At 40.8% G+C, this 18546-nt stretch overlaps 1 protein-coding gene across 1 annotated transcript; it reads left to right on the top strand.

Annotated features, from left to right (window-relative positions):
* The first annotated feature begins 315 nt into the window (after nucleotides 1-315).
* LOC138869018 (uncharacterized) lies at nucleotides 316-10346 on the top strand. The gene is made up of 5 exons (XM_070146605.1): nucleotides 316-606; nucleotides 8552-8728; nucleotides 9413-9550; nucleotides 9681-9933; nucleotides 10015-10346. The coding sequence occupies exons 1-5, from the start codon at nucleotides 316-318 to the stop codon at nucleotides 10344-10346; spliced, it is 1191 nt and encodes a 396-aa protein (XP_070002706.1).
* The last annotated feature ends 8200 nt before the right edge of the window (nucleotides 10347-18546 follow it).

An 18546-nucleotide genomic window follows, 5' to 3' on the forward strand; every position in this document is an offset into this window, starting at 1 on the left:
TAGGATGTTGTGACTGTGGTAGTGGAATGTGAGTCTGCTTTGGTGGAGCAAATCAACAACCTAGAATCAAACTTGCGTTTCAAAACTGAGGAAGTTGTTCCAGCCGAGGAGAAAAGGGAAATAATGGAAGAAAGGCTCAAAAGGGTCATAAAGCAAAACCGCGAACATGCAAAGACAAATATGGACCTTTGCTGGACCTACGATATCTTTAGGATTAAAAATGATTAGTTGTTGTCAAAAATCCAAAACTTACATGCTAAAATCTGGGATCAAGAGGATTATTTCCTTCTTAAGAAAACTCATGCAATTTATCACATGAGGATAAAGACTTTGGAGGATGCCAAAGAGAGTATTTCAAATATAGATGAATGCATTGTTGAGGCTCTTAACTTGGAAACAACCGCCTTTGAGAACATTCTTGCCAGGCCCAGTGCCTCAAGCTCCTCGAGTACTTGCTCTGAGTCCTCAAAAACCGAGGAGGAGGTTGTAGATGAAGAAGAAAAAGACAAGGATGAAGGCGACAGAGCGGATGCTGAGCAGCTTTCACCTTCAATGATGCATCAGAGACTTCACATCCTTCGGATTTTGCTAACAAAGGAAATTAATGTATATTTTTCTTTTTTAATTATGCCTAAACCTCTATTGAGTTTAGTATTTTGTGAAATAAAGACATAACTTAACTTCTGTGCAAAAGATATCTTTTTCCATTGATAAGTTCGCAAATTTTTTCATCTGATAACTTTAACACCGGACATTCATACTTCTGTTTTTTACCCATTAATTATGAGGTTTCATAAAAGAGGGTCCTTATATTTATAGTGCTCTTGAAGAGGACATCTCCTGTTCATTCTAGTGCTAGGATTTGAAATTTAAGTAACATTCAAATGAAAAAGACCATATCATATAATTTGGACGAGAAATAAGATAAAAATAAAAGGACTTTAATTTGTTCCTTCTATTTCCAAAAGTATATTTACATTCACTTAATTAACTAAAGCTACCAATACATGTGCCTAACTGTATTACTTATTTCTATGAGACTAATCATTCATTCCCCGGTCCTGATTCGAGGTCTTTCAAAATAAGTGAACTTTTAATCTTTTAAGCTCAAGGAAAAAGAGTGCAGTACATACTTTCAGTATTATCAAGGATCTTCAATCATAATACCTTTTGAGGTGAGTTACATTCCAATTGCTTGGTAACTTTACTCCATCTTGATTTTTCAGTTAATATGACCCTTTACCGGTTATAGCTGAAATCCTGTAAGGTCCAGTATTGCCCATTTTTGTTAATTCTAGGGTTTCTCTAAATTTGAAAGTGATCACCTAGTAAGTTTCCATATCAAGGCCTTCCCAGGTTCATCGCATCTTTCTAGCATTAATTTCCCCGGTATTATGAGTTACCTTCCGCAAAACCAAATCTACGACTTTGAAATAATGAAGATTTTCTCTACGATTATAGTTACGTTCTATCCTTTGCTTTTTGCCACCATTCTTACATAAGTTAAGTTCCGATGCTCCTCAATCAGGTCTAACTTAATCAATAATGATTTATCATATTCCTGCTCGTTTGCTCGAGAATACCTCATGGTCGGTTCCTTAATATCTACCAGAATTAAAGCTTTTGCACCATACACAAGGGAAAAAGGATATTTTTCCTGTTCTCGAGTTTGCGGTCGTTCGATATTCCACAATACTGCCGGTAGCTCTTCTGGCCAACTGCCTTTGACATTCTCTAATATTTTTTGAGGTTATGAATTATCACCTTGTTGGTTGACTCCGCTTGACTGTTAGAACTTGGATGATATGAGGAGGATGTGATCTATTTTATCTTCAATTCTTATAAAAAATTTGTATCTTTGGAACCTATAAATTATGGCCCATTGTCACTAGCAATTTCTGTTGGTACTCCAAACCGATAAATGATATGATCCCAAATAAAATCAATCATTTCACGCTCTCCAATCTTCCTCAAAGCACCTTCTTCAACCCACTTAGTGAAATAATCAGTTAAAACTAAAAGAACTTTTACCTGCTCGACCCTTGAGGCAAAGGGCCGACTCTATCCATCCCCCTTTTCATGAATGACCATGGTGACACCACCGAATACAGAAGCTCCGCTGACTGATGCATTAATTGAGCATGATGCTGACACTTATCACATTTTTGTACAAACGCATTTGCATCTTGTTCAATCTAGGGCCAATAGTAACCGACCTTATCTATTTGAGCACCAATGAGTCTGCACTGGAGTGATTTTTGTAAACCCTTTCGTGAACTTCTCTCATCACATAATCAACCTCTTATATTCCTAAACATTGAGCCAACGGTCCTTATAAAGACCTTATAATTTTCCATCATCAAAACAATACCGAGCATCTTTTGTTCGTAATGCTCGAGAGGCTTTAAAATCTTCAAGAGATTTTTCATGCCATAAATATTTTATAAACTCATTTTCCCAATCCCATATTAGGTTGGTTGAGTTAACTTCACAATACCCATCCGTATCCAGGACTGAATGCAATAGTTGAACAACTGTATCAGAATTAATTTCATTCATTTTTAGGATGGCCCTAATTGGCCAACGTGTCTGCCTCTATGTTTTCTTCTCTTGGTATATGAATCACTAACCACTCCCTAAACCGGAAAAGTAATACTTGAACTTTACTCAAGTATTTCTGTGTGCGCTCTTCTTTGGTATAAAAAATTCCATATATCTTATTTACTACCAACTGATATTTGCATTTTACTTCAATCATCTCGAAGCCAATTCAAGTTCTACAACCAAAGCTTTATACTCGGTGTCGTTGTTAGGTAATGTAACAGTTCTAATGGCATGCCTTAGTATTTCTCCCGAAGGAGTGATCAGTACTATCCTAAGAATGGAACCTTTTACGTTGGAGACACCATCCGTAAACAAGGTCCATGCAGATAATTCCTAATACCAGAACTACCTCTTTGGCAGCTAAAGGCATCGTTCCCGGGCTAAAGTCAGCCACAAAGTTGATCAAAACTTAAGACTTAATAACAATCTGATGTTATACTCTTAATCAAATTTACTAATTTCAACTACCCATTTAGCTAATCGGCCCGATAACTCAAGTTTATGAAGGACATTCCTCAGGGAAAAGGTCATTACAATATCTATTGGGTGGCACTGAAAGTAGGTTCTAAGCTTTCGAGAGGCAACTACGAGAGCTAGAGCCAACTTTTTCAGGTGTGGGTATCATGTTTCCGCACCTGAAAGAACCTTACTAACATAATATATAGGGATTCACGTAACTTCTTCCTCCCGAACTAGAACTGCACTTACTACAACCTCTGATACTGCTAAATAGATTAACAATTGCTCTCCCTTCTTCAGTTTTGACATCAAAGGAGGGCTATACAGATACTTCTTCAACTCTTTTAATGCTTGCTGGCATTCCAAAGTACATGTGAAATCATTTTTCTTCTTTAAAGGAGAAAATAAATGGTGACATTACTCTGATGACCTTAATACAAATATGTTAAAGGCCGCCAATATGCCAGTTAGTCTTTTGTACCTCCTTTACACTTTTCAATTAGTCAGGGATATCTTTTATAGCCTTAATCATGTCAGAATTTACTTCAATACCCCTTTGAGAAACCAAGAAGCCAAGGAATTTTTCGGACCCAACTCCAAAAGCGCACTTCTCCGGATCATGCTGTGTTTCCTCTGTGAGCACGTGATTTTTGCCTTATATGAATTATTCCAACAAATTCAAAACAAAATAATTTCTTTCAGTGTTTGCAATTTTGTTGGATTTTGTGGCATTTTCTGTTAATTATTTGCATTTGTCTGTGCATGTTTATTTTATCTAATTCATGAAAATACAAAAATATCACGCACTGCATTTAGGATTTAATTTAGAAATTAGTTTGTTTTACAAAAAATGAAAATCCCAAAAATAGTTCATTTGGCATTTTAACTTTTAATTTGAATTGCATAGTTTTTCTTTAAATTTAGGATTTAATTAATTATTGTAAATACCATGATGAGTGATTAATCTAATTGGGTAGGTTAATTTAGCTTAAAAAATTTATTAATTAATTTAGGTTTTATTTTAATTTTGAAAAGGAAAGAATATTGAAATTAAAAAAGGAAAAGAAAGAAATGAAAGAAAATCTAAATTTGGGCTAAAACCAATTCAAATTTCCCCAGCCCAAATGAAATTACCCGAAACCTGGCCCAAACCCACGTCTCAACCCGGTCCGGTTCCCCCACCCCCCAAAACCAAACGACGTCGTTTCGATAAGTATTGATCTGAGCCGTTGATCTCCCCTTGATCAAACGGCTCAGAATTGAAGCCCCAGGTGTATTTAAGTGTCCGAAAAACCTTCCCCCCCCCCCTCAGAATCCCCTTTGCTCACCACCCTCATCAGAAACACCCAAAAGCCCTAGCTAGCCGCCCCCAAATCCCCAACCACCGGTGGCGGCGCCACCTCCAAACGCCACCAAAATCACACCCTATAGCCTCCTCACTCCCCTCTTTCCAAATCCATACTCCATTATCCTCGAATATTGCCCCAGTTCCTCTAATCTTAGATAAAAAACGAACCCCAGAAACCCCAGAAGGCCATAATTAACATCAGATTTGGCCGGAAAATCCGAGGATCTGAAGACCCAGGCTCCCCTGTTTATTTTCCGAACTTTTCTTAGGTATTCTTCTTTTCTTCTTTTGGTTTAATCTGTCCTTAGTTTGTTTTAAATTTTCTGTTTCTTCTCTTCTCCTCGAATCATTCTTCATTTGTTCCGTAGTCTATTCATTCATGTATGAGTAATTGGAGTCTTGTTAGGTTAGTTTTAAAATTGTTAGTTTGGTTAGGTTTAGTTAGTAAACCATTTAGGCTTAAGTTTTAATGGTTCTGTGTTATTTGGTAATCAACTAACTGCTAGTTGGGCCAAATAGATCTTTGACCTTGAGGGTTGGGTTTTGGGTCTATTCAGATTCATTTGGGGTTGAACAGTTGGGCCAAATTGACCCATGGCCCATTCGGTCTGTCTAAGTATCAACAGGGATTCTGCTAGGTTGGTTTCCTAGAGTAAATAATTAGGGTTCGAGGGGTAGTTTAGGTAATTAGTTGGGGGAATCTCTCAAATAACTGCCTAGGAAGCTTCCTAGAAGCTGGGATTGGGACTTATATGAAATGCTGATTTTAAAACAGAGGACATGAGAGCAAAAATAAAAATTCAAAAAGGGTTCAAGTGCAAAACTGAACCCATTCTTTGCTGCCCTAGTGCCTTGCCTATAAAGGCAGCCTTTCTTGCCTTTCAAGGCAGACCCAAGAGAACTTTAGAGAGGAAAAAAAATATAAAAATTGAAGAAAACAACTGAAAATTTTGAAAAGAATAACACTAAATTCCCTACATTTCATTGTCGAAACTGCTCAAAAATTCTGCTTGGTTTTTGGTTTTCGGATCTTCATTGTTTAGTTTAAAACTACTAAAAATACCAAAGTCTTGCACCTGGGTTGAAATGGATTGAGTTTGGGATCTTTAGAAGTTTGGGTTTGAGTTTTGTTGTTACTGTTATATTGCTGATCGCTGCTACTGATGTTTCCTCCTAATCTCAAGCTAAATTTCTGATTCTTTTACTGTATTCAGGTACACATTTCTGAGTTCTATTTAATGTGAGGCCTGATTCAAAGATGAAATGAAAATCTAGAGTTTTGAGCATAATATCACCTTGTTTTGCTCATAGTCTTAGCTTTATTTTGTTTTAATTGCATTGTTTTGGAATAGTATAGTGCATTGTATTCTACTGGTTGTTGATAGTACCCTTTTGAGAGCTGAATTTGGTTTGAAATCGGTGGGTGACTCCATTTTCTATCAAATATCTCATAGCTAAATGTTGGTTTTGGGCACTTGAACTCCTATCCCTGAATCTGATCCTAGACTATCATAGAAACTTGATGAATAACTTGTTTAGTCGAATCAGTAGTTATGCTTTACCATCAATCGTGCAAATCGAGTAATGTGGACTGTATGAAAGCTTCTTTTGCTGTGCAATTCATTTGAACTGTCATGGCAGGCTTGGTGTACTTAAATAGTATTTGGTTTTCATGAATTGGCTGATTGGACGAGTTTTAAGTTAGTATTCAGTTCTATAGTATTTTGGACAAGGAAAATATTTCGGTTTGTCACTTCAGGTTCTGAGACGTATATATAATTACCTTGATTATTTATAAACATGTTAAATATGAGTCTATTGTTGAAATTCATATTCACTTATTTAACAGTCTCATGAGGTGTAATTTAGTATTGAAATGGTTTAATTAGGTGTAGAATCTCACATGATTGCTTTTGTTGAATTAGCTAAAGGACTGATTTGTTTGAATATGATAGTCTGATGTCCAGGCGTCCCTTGTGTGAGTTGCAGGGACTCAATCTCGAGTCTTGTTTTGGCCTTGCGTCATTTTTAAAAAGAAATTACTTTGCCTTGGGGTTTGCATTTCGAATCCATGTTGAGACGAAAGGGGAGGCTTCGTTTGTCTCACTTTTGGTCAGTGCACATTCCATTATTAGTTTAGATTTAGCTGTGTATTCCATTCTGACGAGTATAGCATGTAGCCTAAATGTGTATAACATGTAACCTAATGAAAGCTAAAACAAAATGAAGTAGAAGAATTGAAATTGTAACACCCATATGTCGTATGCTCCTAAGAGTCCTTTTGGCCTCACAACAATCTCACATTAGCTTTAGGAAAATAATTGTACATTCGTAGTTTGCTTTAGGCATGTTTAATATACCATTGTGATTGTGGACATGTCCGCATGACATGATTGCAAATTCAAAAAGTAACTCGAGGGATGAGTTCGCGCAACTTCAACCAAATTTTCTTAAATAAATAAACAAAGCGTTATTAGTTATGGACACGTTCGCGTGACATGATTTTTGACGCGCCAAAGGAAAAGAGTATATGTACGCATAACTCAATTCTTTAACTACGAATAATCAAGTGATTTAAAAGCGGTAAAGGGTAAATGCACATAGGATCTAAGTCAGTAATTAAACAATTTTAATAAGCCAAGTATGATCAAAGCCACCGTGCTGGAACCACGGAACTCGAGAATGCCTAACACCTTCTCCCGGTTTAACAGAATTCCTTACCCGAATTTCTGTGTTCGTAGGTTGTAGAACAGAGTCAACTTCCTCAATTCGGGATTTTAAACCGGTGACTTTGGACACCATAAATTATCCCAAGTGGCGACTCTGATTTTAATAAATAAATGATCCCGTTTCGATTGTCCTTTAATTGGAAAAACTCCCTTGTATTTATACCCTTTACAGGGTGTAGTAAAAAGGGAGGTGTGACAGCTTTGGCGACTCTGCTGGGGATCGAACCCAGAATCTCTGGTTGAGGGTTCAAGAATTCGAGCTTGTTAATATGATTTTGTTTGGCTTTATTTATTGTTAATATTAATGTATTCTGTGAATCTTTTATGCTAAATGCAATCTGTTTACCGCCTTAATATTATTTGAATTGTATATAACTGTCTTTTTATGCCACCCTTCTGAGTCTTCTGGAAATGGTGCATACGTTCGCGTAGCCTGCTTTTTCTGTATAAATTATACCAACTAGAACGAGGCTGGGCAAGCAACAAGGCCGGGTAGACTTCAGTGCTCCCGGTACGTCGCCCCCTCTTCGGCCCCAGTTGTCCACTCGGGTACCCAAGTCTAGACCAAAACCCCAGGATTTAAACCTAGAAAAACACAACTTCATGCCGGATCCCTAGTAGGAATGTTTGTTTGCATCATGTGCATTTGGCTTAGGGGACTCAATACAGGGGTTGAGTCCGTCTAGGACAGGTATGCCCGAAACAACAGACCATCCTGATGCATTCTATGTGCTATGTGTACATTTATTTGTTTGGGCTTGCATGCTGATCGACTAGGGAAAATAAAGCAAAAAGAAAAACCAAGAGTGATGTATGGAAGGAAATAAAGCCCGATTCTAAAGAAAATCCCGGTATTTGAAAAACGTCCCGAAGCTCTGCCAAAATTTTTCAGAAAAGAAAGAGTCAAACACTATGTTCTTTCAAATGTGTCAAACTGACCGAACTACGCAGGTCTGATTCTCACCGGATGTGGGATACGTAGGCAACCTACATAAGGTTCAGCCTTATTTTTTGAAAAAAAAGAAAAGAAAAACAAGAAAAGAGAGTCGGTGGTCGAGTGAATGCAATCTTGATTTTTGGTCAAAATAAGCCGATCTAGCTTCGGCAGTGTCTTAAACCGTTCTTGTCGAGATAGCCTCAGAGTATTTTTCCATTGTCGAAAGGCTATTTTCGTCAAAGAATGGACAAGTTTGTGTGGGGTCATAAAATAATTCCCCCCGGCCTCGAAATTCGTGTGAAATTGGGAAGGGGCTGCATTTGCAAAAATAGCCAGTTGGCTAAAGTTGTCATATAGGGGAAGAAATCATGGTTCTTTTCTTCTTTTCTTTTCTCTTTCATTTTTCTTTTCTCCTTTAAAAAACTATTTACAAAAGGGTCAACTCGAGTCAACCCTAACCTTAATCTTCCACAGGAACAAATGAATACCATCCAGGAACTGCCAGAAGTAGCCAGGGAACAGGCTCGGCTACACTTGCGTATGTGTTGGAATGATCTAGACGAAGATGGTCAGAAATGGGTGAAAAAGCACTTGAGTTCTCTTATAGAAATCTTTGAGATCAAACCACGGGAAGATTTGATCAAAGCTTTGGTAACTTTCTGGGATCTTGTCCACAATGTCTTTCGTTTCTCGGATTTCGAGATCACCCCTACTTTGGAGGAGATAGCCGGGTACATTGAATTCGGACGGGATTTGAGGAAGCAACAACTTATATTTCCAAGGGCTCCATCGGTGCACAAGTTCTTTGACCTCCTAAATATTAGTAAACAGACGAATAAGGAACGTGTGAGCAATGGGTGTTGTGCTTTCCATTTCTTATATTTCAGGTTCGGGCATTCTGCTGGTTTTGAAACGCATGAAAAGGGTCTGAGCAACAAACAAAACAAGGGCCTTTGGCAAATTCATCACCGGTTCGTATTTATTGTGGCATTCTTGGGGATCATGGTTTTTCCAAATGAGAAAGGGACGGTGGATATTCGTATGGCTAGAATTGCACAAATCCTCACTACCAAGGAAGATCATACACTCGCCCCATTGGTGCTGGCAGATATCTATCGAGCATTGACTTTATGCAAAGCAGGGGCTCAATTTTTGAAGGTTGCAGCATCATTCTGCAAATGTGGTTGATCGAGCACCTTCGCCATCATCCCAGATTCATGAGTTACGGTTCGAGCCCAAATAACTTCATCATTAGTTATGAGGAGAGGATAAAAGATTACAACACACCAGAAGTATTTGAAGCATGGGTTTCTCATTTGAAAGTTCTTAACGCAGGTCAGGCGAGTGGACTATAGGATGGCTCCCGAGGACAGAAGCCATCTATATGACTGTTACCAAAGGATACCTGATGATAATGGGCGTAAGGAGTGTCCATCCATATGCACCGCAGAGGGTCTTGAGGCAATTGGGAAGGTATCAGATTGTGCCTGAAGATGAAGACCTAAGCACCCAGGTCATAGAGTTACATCCAGAAGCTGCATTGCCCGAGGCTGTAGTTCAGCAGGATTGGAATAGCTGCCGGTATCTAAAAAATGGCACCCAGGTACCAGACATCGCCAAGGGGGAAGTAGATCCAAATTATGCTGATTGGTTTGAGAAAATGTTTTATGTAAACAACGAGCCAGAGCCCGAAAGGCCCACCAAAAGGTCGCATGTTCAAGCCTTTGATGATAAAATTCAAGAGAGGTTAGCTTGGGGGGAGAAGGAAAAGGAATATAAGGCCATCATCCATGATCTACGAGAAGAATTGAGAAATGTCACCTTCAACAATGAGTTGCAGGCACAAGAGGCCGAAGGTGAAAGGAGAAGATTGGTGCGAGAAAATGAAGCCCTCAGAGCTCAGGTTTGACAGTTGAAAATTGAAGCTGAGAACCCAGGCCGAAGCAGGAAAGACGAAAGGCTCATTTACAACCTCACTCAAAAGGTACGTGACTATGAAGATGACTTGCAAAAAGCTGAGTCTGAGCTAGCAAAAGCACGAGCGAGGTTGTCTAAAAGCGCCGAGGGGCGTGCAGCTTTCATTCAACGGATGAAAGAAAGGTATGAAAAAGGGGTCACATGTTGGGAAAAGGTAATTGGCAACCTCGAGGGTGAAATGGCTAAACAAGCCAAAAACTTTAAGGCGGAAAGAGAACATTGTTACTCCTTAATGGCACGGCTAGAAAGAGACTTGAAACAACTCCAAGAGCAGAACCAGGTAGCCGAATGAACTTTGGAAGCCATAACCAAACAAATTGGGCATTTGTTGCAAGAGAAGGGCATCATAAGAGAGCGAGTCAAAAGGGTCGCCAACTATATCGCAATAAAGTGCAGTAGCTGTGAGGATATGACTAGATCTATGTTCTTTGATACTGTGATGATTTTTGTTTGCCGGGTAATGGAAGGTCTCTACCACCTTCAAGGGGATTTAGCGAGTCGGCCCGCAACAAGGCCGAATGATACCCAGCGGGTCCCGAAAACAATTGAGGCACTGATATATTCGTGATTTCTTGAGTCTGTAGTCTGCCAGTTGTTTTGGAGTCTGTATTTCTGTTATCAGAGTATGTGGGTTGTTTATTTTTTGAGTCTGTTTCTCGTTCTTTCATCAGAGTTTGTTAGTTTTAGTCTTTGTAATAGCGTTTTTTATATATATGAAAACTGAAAATCCCAAAATATTTTTTACTTTATTTCACACTTATCCCCATGAACTACGCTTGGTTTGATTCATGTGGGGTCATGATACGTAGGCAATCTCCGTAGGATTCGACCATAACCAAATAAAAAGAGAGAGAAAGAAAATAAGAGGAAAAACAAGAGAGTAAAGAAAAGAAAAGAGCGGAAAAACAAGAAAAAAGAAGAAGAGAGAAAATAAGAAATCAAGAGAGAGTAAAAACAAAGAAAGAACAGAGGCAAGAGTGAAAGGAAGAAAACGAAAAGAAAGAAAAGGGGGAAGATTGCAATTAAAAGGCCGGGATGACGCATGCAACCGAGACGGTTAACTGTTTAGGTACATTCATGCCCAATATGTGGTTGCCAATCTGTTAAAACCTAATCGCTAACAATGTTGTTGTTGATGCATTGAGCCCAGGAAGATGGTTAGTTGATTGGCATTCTGGCAACTCACTCGTACAACACCCGATCGAAAGAAAGGCTGCATATGGCCAACCAGGAACCGAAAACAAGTATTGTCGACCCATTGAAAGAAGTGGAAGAATTGGACATTAATGCAATGAGGGAAGAAATGTATAATCTAAAGCAACAGATGGCTAAAATGTACCAAGCCTGAGCGAAAGGGCATCCACCACCGGTTTATCCCGCCAACCCTGCTTATATACCACAATCAGTCCAACCTCCGGAGCCTCCCACTGTGAACTCATCTCCAGCCTTTCCCTTCTACCAACAATGCCATGGCGCCACTTCCCATACTTCTCAAGCTCCACAACCTAAACAAGTCCCATACCCTCCCCCACCAATTACACCTATTTTTGTGGCACCTCCACCTGCTACATTACACTGATCTTCCAGTGAACCCCTGTTCTAAACTCACGACAACCAGTACTATCCCCCTGAACCTACCTTCAAAGTTCCAGAACCATATCCTTACACATCTCATCTTGATCTCCCGGCAGAGACCGAGAAAACACCCAAAAATCCCTAGCATGAAGAGATGATTAGAAAGGTCAAAAGCTTAGAATAGTTGTTCCGAGATATGAGGGGGTTGGGAGGTCAAGTAAGTGTGGCCTATAAGGATTTATGTATGTTCCCAGATGTTCAGTTGCCATCGGGATTCAAAATGCCCAAGTTTGATCTGTACGATGGGCATGGTGACCCGGTAGCACACTTAAGAGGATTCTGTAGCAAGATGAGAGGAGCAGGTGGAAGAGATGAATTGTTGATGGCATATTTCAGCTAAAATCTGAGTGGATCGGCTTTAGAATGGTATACCAGACAATACCACAACAGGTGGTACACATGGGACGATTTGGCCCAAGCCTTTGCCTGCCATTTTCAGTACAACCTCAAAATTATCCCAGACCATCTGTCGTTGACAAAGCTTGAGAAGAAGCCCGTTGAGAGCTTCAGGGAATATGGATTCCGTTGGAGAGAGCAAGCAGCGAAGGTTGACCTTCCGATAAAAGAAAGCGAGATGGTTGATTATTTCTTGCAGGCTTTGGAACCCACTTATTTTGGCCACTTGGTGTCAGTAGTAGGTAAGTCCTTTAATGAAGTCATAAAAATGGGAGGCATGGTCGAAGAAGGACTCAAGTCCAACAAGATCATGAGTTATTCAGCGATCAAAGCGACCACTCAGGCCATTCAAAATGGTACTGGGGGTGCGCTCGGGAAGAATAAGAAGGAGGATGTTGCGACAATTGAGTCGGGAGCTTGGGTTGGATCCAGGAACCTTCCCCGTCACTACAACCAGCTGCAAACCTATCCCCAAAATTACCCCACACTCCATATAACCTACCACAACACTATTACCCACCGCCAGATCCCCATTTTATTGTCCATCACGCACAAACCTATATCCAACCTCCCGCTCACTCACAATGGCGTATGCTAGCTCCACAGAATCCCTACCAAGCTCCACAAAATAACTATCCACCCCCCAAAAGCCTACAGAAATCCTTCTGGAATGGGTTTTCAACCCAACCAAGCCTTCAAGAATGAGAGGTTACAGAAGCAAAAGACTTTCACTCCATTGGGAGAATCATATGCTAGTCTATTCCACAGACTGAGACAGTTGGGTATGTTGAATCCGATCGAGGCTAAATTGCCGAATCCCACTCCCAAAAATCATGACCTCTCGGTGAGTTGTGAGTATTGTTCAGGGGCCCCAGGACATGACACAGAGAAATGCTGGAAATTGAAAACAGTCATTCAAGAACTTATTAACACCAATCGGATTGAGGTCCAAGCTCCGGAGGCGCCCAATATCAATCAGAATCCCTTGCCAGCCCATCATGAAACAAATATGATTGAGATAGTGCATAAGGGAGGGGAGCCTAAGAAGCCGACGCAAACCGTCATGATGATTCGGGCTAGTGAAGCCAGACCATTTGAAAAGTCACCAAGTGAGAAGTTTATTATCAAGTTGAACAGGGCAAATACTGAACATTCTGTGGAGGTCAAGAAGGGGTCCTCAAGTGACATTGCAGGAAAACATGAAAGAGCAAAAGTGGTTGTGCCAGGAATGATGAACAAGCCTGTGGTAATTGTGAAGGGCGCCCCCACAGATCTTGTCGTTATCAAACTGGTAACTCAATTACCGATAGTTAACAGCAAGGTCGTCCCATGGAATTATGAATGAGTGACCGTGACTTACAAAGGAAAAGAGGTTAAAGAAGAAGTGTGTGAGACTCATGGTTTGACTCGATCGGGGAGATGCTTTGCCCCCGAAGAGTTGAGAAAAGCTAAGACCTCAAAAGATAATCCAGTGTTGGTGAAGAAAGCGGTGACTGAGGAAGAAGCAGAAGAATTTCTGAGAAACATGAAAGTTCAAGACTATTCCATTGTGGAGCAGTTAAGGAAGACACCAGCTCAGATCTCGTTCTTGTCGTTATTGATCCATTTAGACGAACACCGTCGGGCTTTGATGAAGATATTGAACGAAGCCCACGTTCCTGACAAAATCTCAGTAAACCACTTGGAAAAGATAGCTAATAAGATATTTGAGGTAAACAGAGTCACTTTTTCTGATGATGAGTTACCCGTGGAAGGTACCGAGCACAATAGAGCCCTCTATATGACGGTGAAATGCGAAAATTCCGTGGTTACTCAGGTACTGGTTGACAATGGGTCTAGCGCGAACATTTGTTCTCTCTCTACATTGAACAAGCTGCAAGTGGAGGATGAAAGAATTCACAAGAACAATATTTGCATTCGGAGATTCGACGGTGGAGGGAAAGATTCAGTCGGGGTCATAGTGCTTGAGCTCACAATAGGGCCAGGTTGAATTTACTATGGAATTCCAGGTGCTAGATGTGGCTGTTTCGTACAATCTGCTGTTGGGACGACCTTGGATTCATGCTTCCAAAGCGGTCCCATCTACTCTGCATCAAATTGTCAAGTTTGAATGGGATCGACAGGAAATTGTCGTACACGGCGAGGATAATTTGTGTGTGCCCAATGATGCCATTGTTCCGCTCATAGAGGTTGAAGACATCAAGGGGCCATGAGTTTATCAGGTTTTCGATACAGTATCGGTAGAGAAAATTCCTGAAGGGAAGTGCATTACAACTCCAAAGGTAGCTACTGCATCAGTCATGGTAGCCGTTGAAATGTCGAAAAATGGTTTCGTACCGGGCAAGGGTTTAAGTGCATCTCTGCAAGGTATTGTGCAGTCAGTTTCTCTTCCAAAGAATCTGGATACCTTTGGCCTGGGGTTCAAGCCCACAGTCGTAGACGTGAGAAGAGATAGAAAAATGAAACAGAAAGCATGGGCATTGCCAAAGCCAATCTCGCGTCTGTCCAGATCATTCGTCATGTCGGGTATCAGAAAGCAACTGTTGTTAAAGGTTCCTGGATCATTGATTGGTACCGATGGAGACATGGAGAAGGGGTTCGAAAGGTTATTCGCCGAGGTTAACATGGTTGAGGCTGGGGAAGGGTCCAGCAGGGCAGATGTGCAATTCGTGGGACCACGTGAAAAAGTCAACAACTGGGAAGCTACTCCTCTTCCTACCCAGAGGGAGTCTTGGTAGTGGGTTTTGATTTTCTTTTTGTTGTCTGGATTATTCTAGGGTCTGTAATTCAGATATTATGTTCCGTCCAGTTGGATGTGTTAAAGCCCTATTATCTTTAAATTCAATGAAATGCAATTGTTCCTTTTCCTTCATCTCTTCTAATTTTATTTTTTGTTTCTTTTTTTTGTACATTTCTTTTTATGCTGATATCAATAACATGACATGCATGGGAAATCTTCGGCCCTGTTTTAAAAGTCAATCTAACTCTGAAATAATAATACAAGAAATTGAGTGTGATGACGAGTTGGAATTTGATGATGATGAGGCCTATGAAGAAATTAGTAAGGAACTAAGTCACTTTGAGGAAAATCCCAAACCTAATTTGAACGATGCAGAAGCAGTTAATCTAGGGGACCAAGATAATATCCGTGAAACTAAAATAAGTGTACATCTGGAACCTCAACTCGGGGAGGAGATAATTAAAGCACTGTTCGAATACAAGATATCTTTGCATGGTCCTATGACGACATGCCGGGTCTGAGCACTGATTTAGTGGTTCACAAGTTGCCCACTGACCCGACATTCCCTCCTGTCAAATAGAAGCTGAGAAAGTTCAAAACGGATATGAGTGTAAAGATCAAAGAAGAGGTCACCAAGCAGTTCGATGCCAAAGTCATTCGGGTCACCCGGTATCCCACCTGGTTAGCTAATGTTGTGCCTATGCCAAAGAAGGATGGCAAGACCAGGGTGTGTGTCAATTATCAAGATCTCAACAAGGCGAGTCCAAAAGACAATTTCCCATTGCTGAACATCCATATCTTGATTGATAATTGCGCAAAACATGAGATTGGTTCTTTTGTGGATTGTTACACGGGTTATCATCAGATCTTAATGGACGAGGAAGATGCAGAAAAGACAACATTCATCACACCGTGGGGAACGTACTGCTATCGGGTCATGCCATTTGGCTTGAAGAATGCTGGGGAAACCTACATGAGGGCGATGACAACAATATTCCATGATATGATACACCAGGAAATCGAGGTATACGTGGATGATGTGATCGTGAAGTCTAGAAAGCAGTCTGACCATGTCAGGGATCTGAGGAAGTTCTTTCAAAGGCTTTGCAGGTACAATCTCAAGCTTAATCCTGCAAAGTGTACTTTTGGGGATCCGTTTAGAAAGTTGTTGGGGTTCGTAGTCAGCCTCCGGGGCATTGAACTGGATCTATCAAAAGCCAAGGCCATCCAGGAATTGCCACCTCCGAGGAACAAGACCGAGGTGATGAGTTTGTTGGGGAGATTGAATTATATCAGCAAGTTCATCGCTCAGCTCACAACAACTTGCGAGTCTATCTTCAAACTGTTAAAGAAAGACGTTGCGGTCAAATGGACAGATGAATGTCAGGAGGCATTTGATAAGATAAAGGGGTATTTGTCAAATCCACCTATGTTGGTCCCGCCAGAACCAGGACGACCTTTGATTCTATATTTGACGGTTTTGGACAATTCATTCGGCTGTGTATTGGGTCAACATGACATCACTGGCAGGAAGGAGTAGGCCATATATTATTTCCGCAAGAAATGCACGTCGTACGAGGTTAAATACACTCAGCTTGAGAGGACATGTTGCTCCCTAACTTGGGTGGCACAGAAGCTGAAACATTATTTGTCATCTTATACTACCTACCTCATATCTCGCTTGGATCCATTGAAGTATATCTTTCAGAAGCCTATGCCCAAAGGGAGGCTTGCAAAGTGGTAGATTCTACTCATAGAGTTTGATATTGTCTATGTGACTCGAACTGCAATGAAGGCACAGGCCTTGGCGGACCATTTGGCCGAGAACCCGGTTGATGAAGATTATGAACCTTTGAAAACTTATTTCCCCAATGAAGAGGTGATGTACATTGATGAGTTGGAGCAAGTTGAGAAGCCGGGATGGAAACTTTTCTTTGATGGGGCTGCAAACATGAAGGGCGTGGGGATAGGAGTAGTACTTATTTCTGAAACAGGGAAGCACTACCCTGTTATGGCTCAACTTCATTTTTACTGTACAAACAACATGGCTGAGTAAGAGGCATGAATTCTGGGTTTGAGGTTAGTTGTGGATATGGGTGTCCAGGAAGTCTTGGTCTTGGGTGACTCGGACCTCCTAGTGCACCAAATTCAGGGAGAATGGTAAACACGGGATTTGAAACTCATACCATACAGACAATGTTTGCACGATCTTTGTCAGTGGTTTCGGTCAAATAGAGTTCAGGCATATCCCAAGAATACATAATGAAGTCGCCGATGCTTTGGCTACTCTGGCGTCAATGTTACATCATCCAGATAAGGCTTATGTGGACCCTTTGCAGATTCAGGTCTGTGATCAGCATGCTTACTGTAATATGGTGGAAGAAGAACTTGATGGGGAGCCATGGTTCCATGATATCAAAGAATACATCAGGATGGGGGTATATCCGGTACAGGCCACATGTGATCAGAAAAGAACAATTCGACGATTGGCAAGTGGATTTTTCTTCAGTGGAGGGGTATTGTATAAAAGAACTCAAGATTTGGGATTGTTAAGATACATAGATGCTAGACAGGCCACAACTATCATGACTGAGGTACACTCCGGGGTTTATGGACCACATATGGGTGGGTACGTTCTAGCAAAGAAGATTCTCCGAGCAGGTTATTACTAGCTCACTATGGAGCGAGATTGCATAAGTTTTGTGCGCAAGTGTCATCAGTGCCAGGTGCACTGAGATTTGATTCATTCCCCACCATCTGAATTGCATACAATGTCGGCACCATGACCCTTTGTTGCTTGGGGCATGGATGTCATTGGGCCAATCGAGCCAGCAGCATCAAACGGACACAGGTTTATTCTGGTAGCCATTGATTATTTCACCAAGTGGGTTGAAGCAAAAACTTTCAAATCTGTAACGAAGAAAGCAGTGGTCGATTTTGTGCATTCAAATATCATCTATCGGTTTGGGATTCCGAAGGTAATCATCACGGACAATGGTGCTAATCTCAACAGTCATCTGATGATGGAGACCTGTCAGCAGTTTAAGATTATACATCGCAATTCCACCCCATATCTCCCTAAAGAGAATGGGGAAGTCGAGGCAGCCAATAAGAACATAAAAAAGATACTTCGGAAAATAGTGGAAGGGTCCAGACAATGGCATGAGAAGTTACCTTTCGCATTGTTGGGTTATCGCACTACTGTTCTCACTTCAGTAGGGGCCACTCCTTATCTGTTGGTGTATAGCACGGAGGCAGTAATACCCGCAGAAATTAAAATCCCATCCCTTCGAATTGTCACTGAGGCAGAAATTGATGACGTTGAATGGGTCAAAACCCGCTTGGAGCAATTAAGTTTGATTAATGAAAAGAGATTGGCAGTAGTATGTCACGGCCAATTGTATCAACAGAGAATGGTGAGAGCATATAACAAGAAGGTACGTCCACGTAAGTTCGAAGTGGGTCAGTTAGTGTTGAGACGTATCTTGCCTCATCAGGCTGAAGCAAAAGGAAAGTTCGCCCCAAACTGGCAGGGGCCATTTGTCGTAACTAGAGTGTTGTCCAATGGCGCGTTATATTTGACAGACGTGGAAGAGAAATATGTGGAAATGACTATCAATTCCGATGCAGTCAAGAGATACTATGTATGATTTCTTTGTTTGATTGTACTTGTTTGTATTTGGCATATTTTGAAGATTGAAATGACGAAGGCGTTTTGTTC

Source organism: Nicotiana sylvestris, chromosome 5 (assembly GCF_000393655.2).
Source record: "Nicotiana sylvestris chromosome 5, ASM39365v2, whole genome shotgun sequence".
In the NCBI taxonomy this organism is placed as follows: domain Eukaryota; kingdom Viridiplantae; phylum Streptophyta; class Magnoliopsida; order Solanales; family Solanaceae; genus Nicotiana; species Nicotiana sylvestris.

Bases quoted from the DNA above. Each gene is read 5' to 3' on its own strand.
- LOC138869018 (XM_070146605.1), top strand. From the start codon at position 316: ATGAGGATAAAGACTTTGGAGGATGCCAAAGAGAGTATTTCAAATATA. The intron at 607-8,551 runs GTATATTTTTCT...AATCTTCCACAG, and splicing joins TGCTAACAAAGGAAATTAAT to GAACAAATGAATACCATCCA. The intron at 9,551-9,680 runs GTATCAGATTGT...AATGGCACCCAG, and splicing joins GTCTTGAGGCAATTGGGAAG to GTACCAGACATCGCCAAGGG.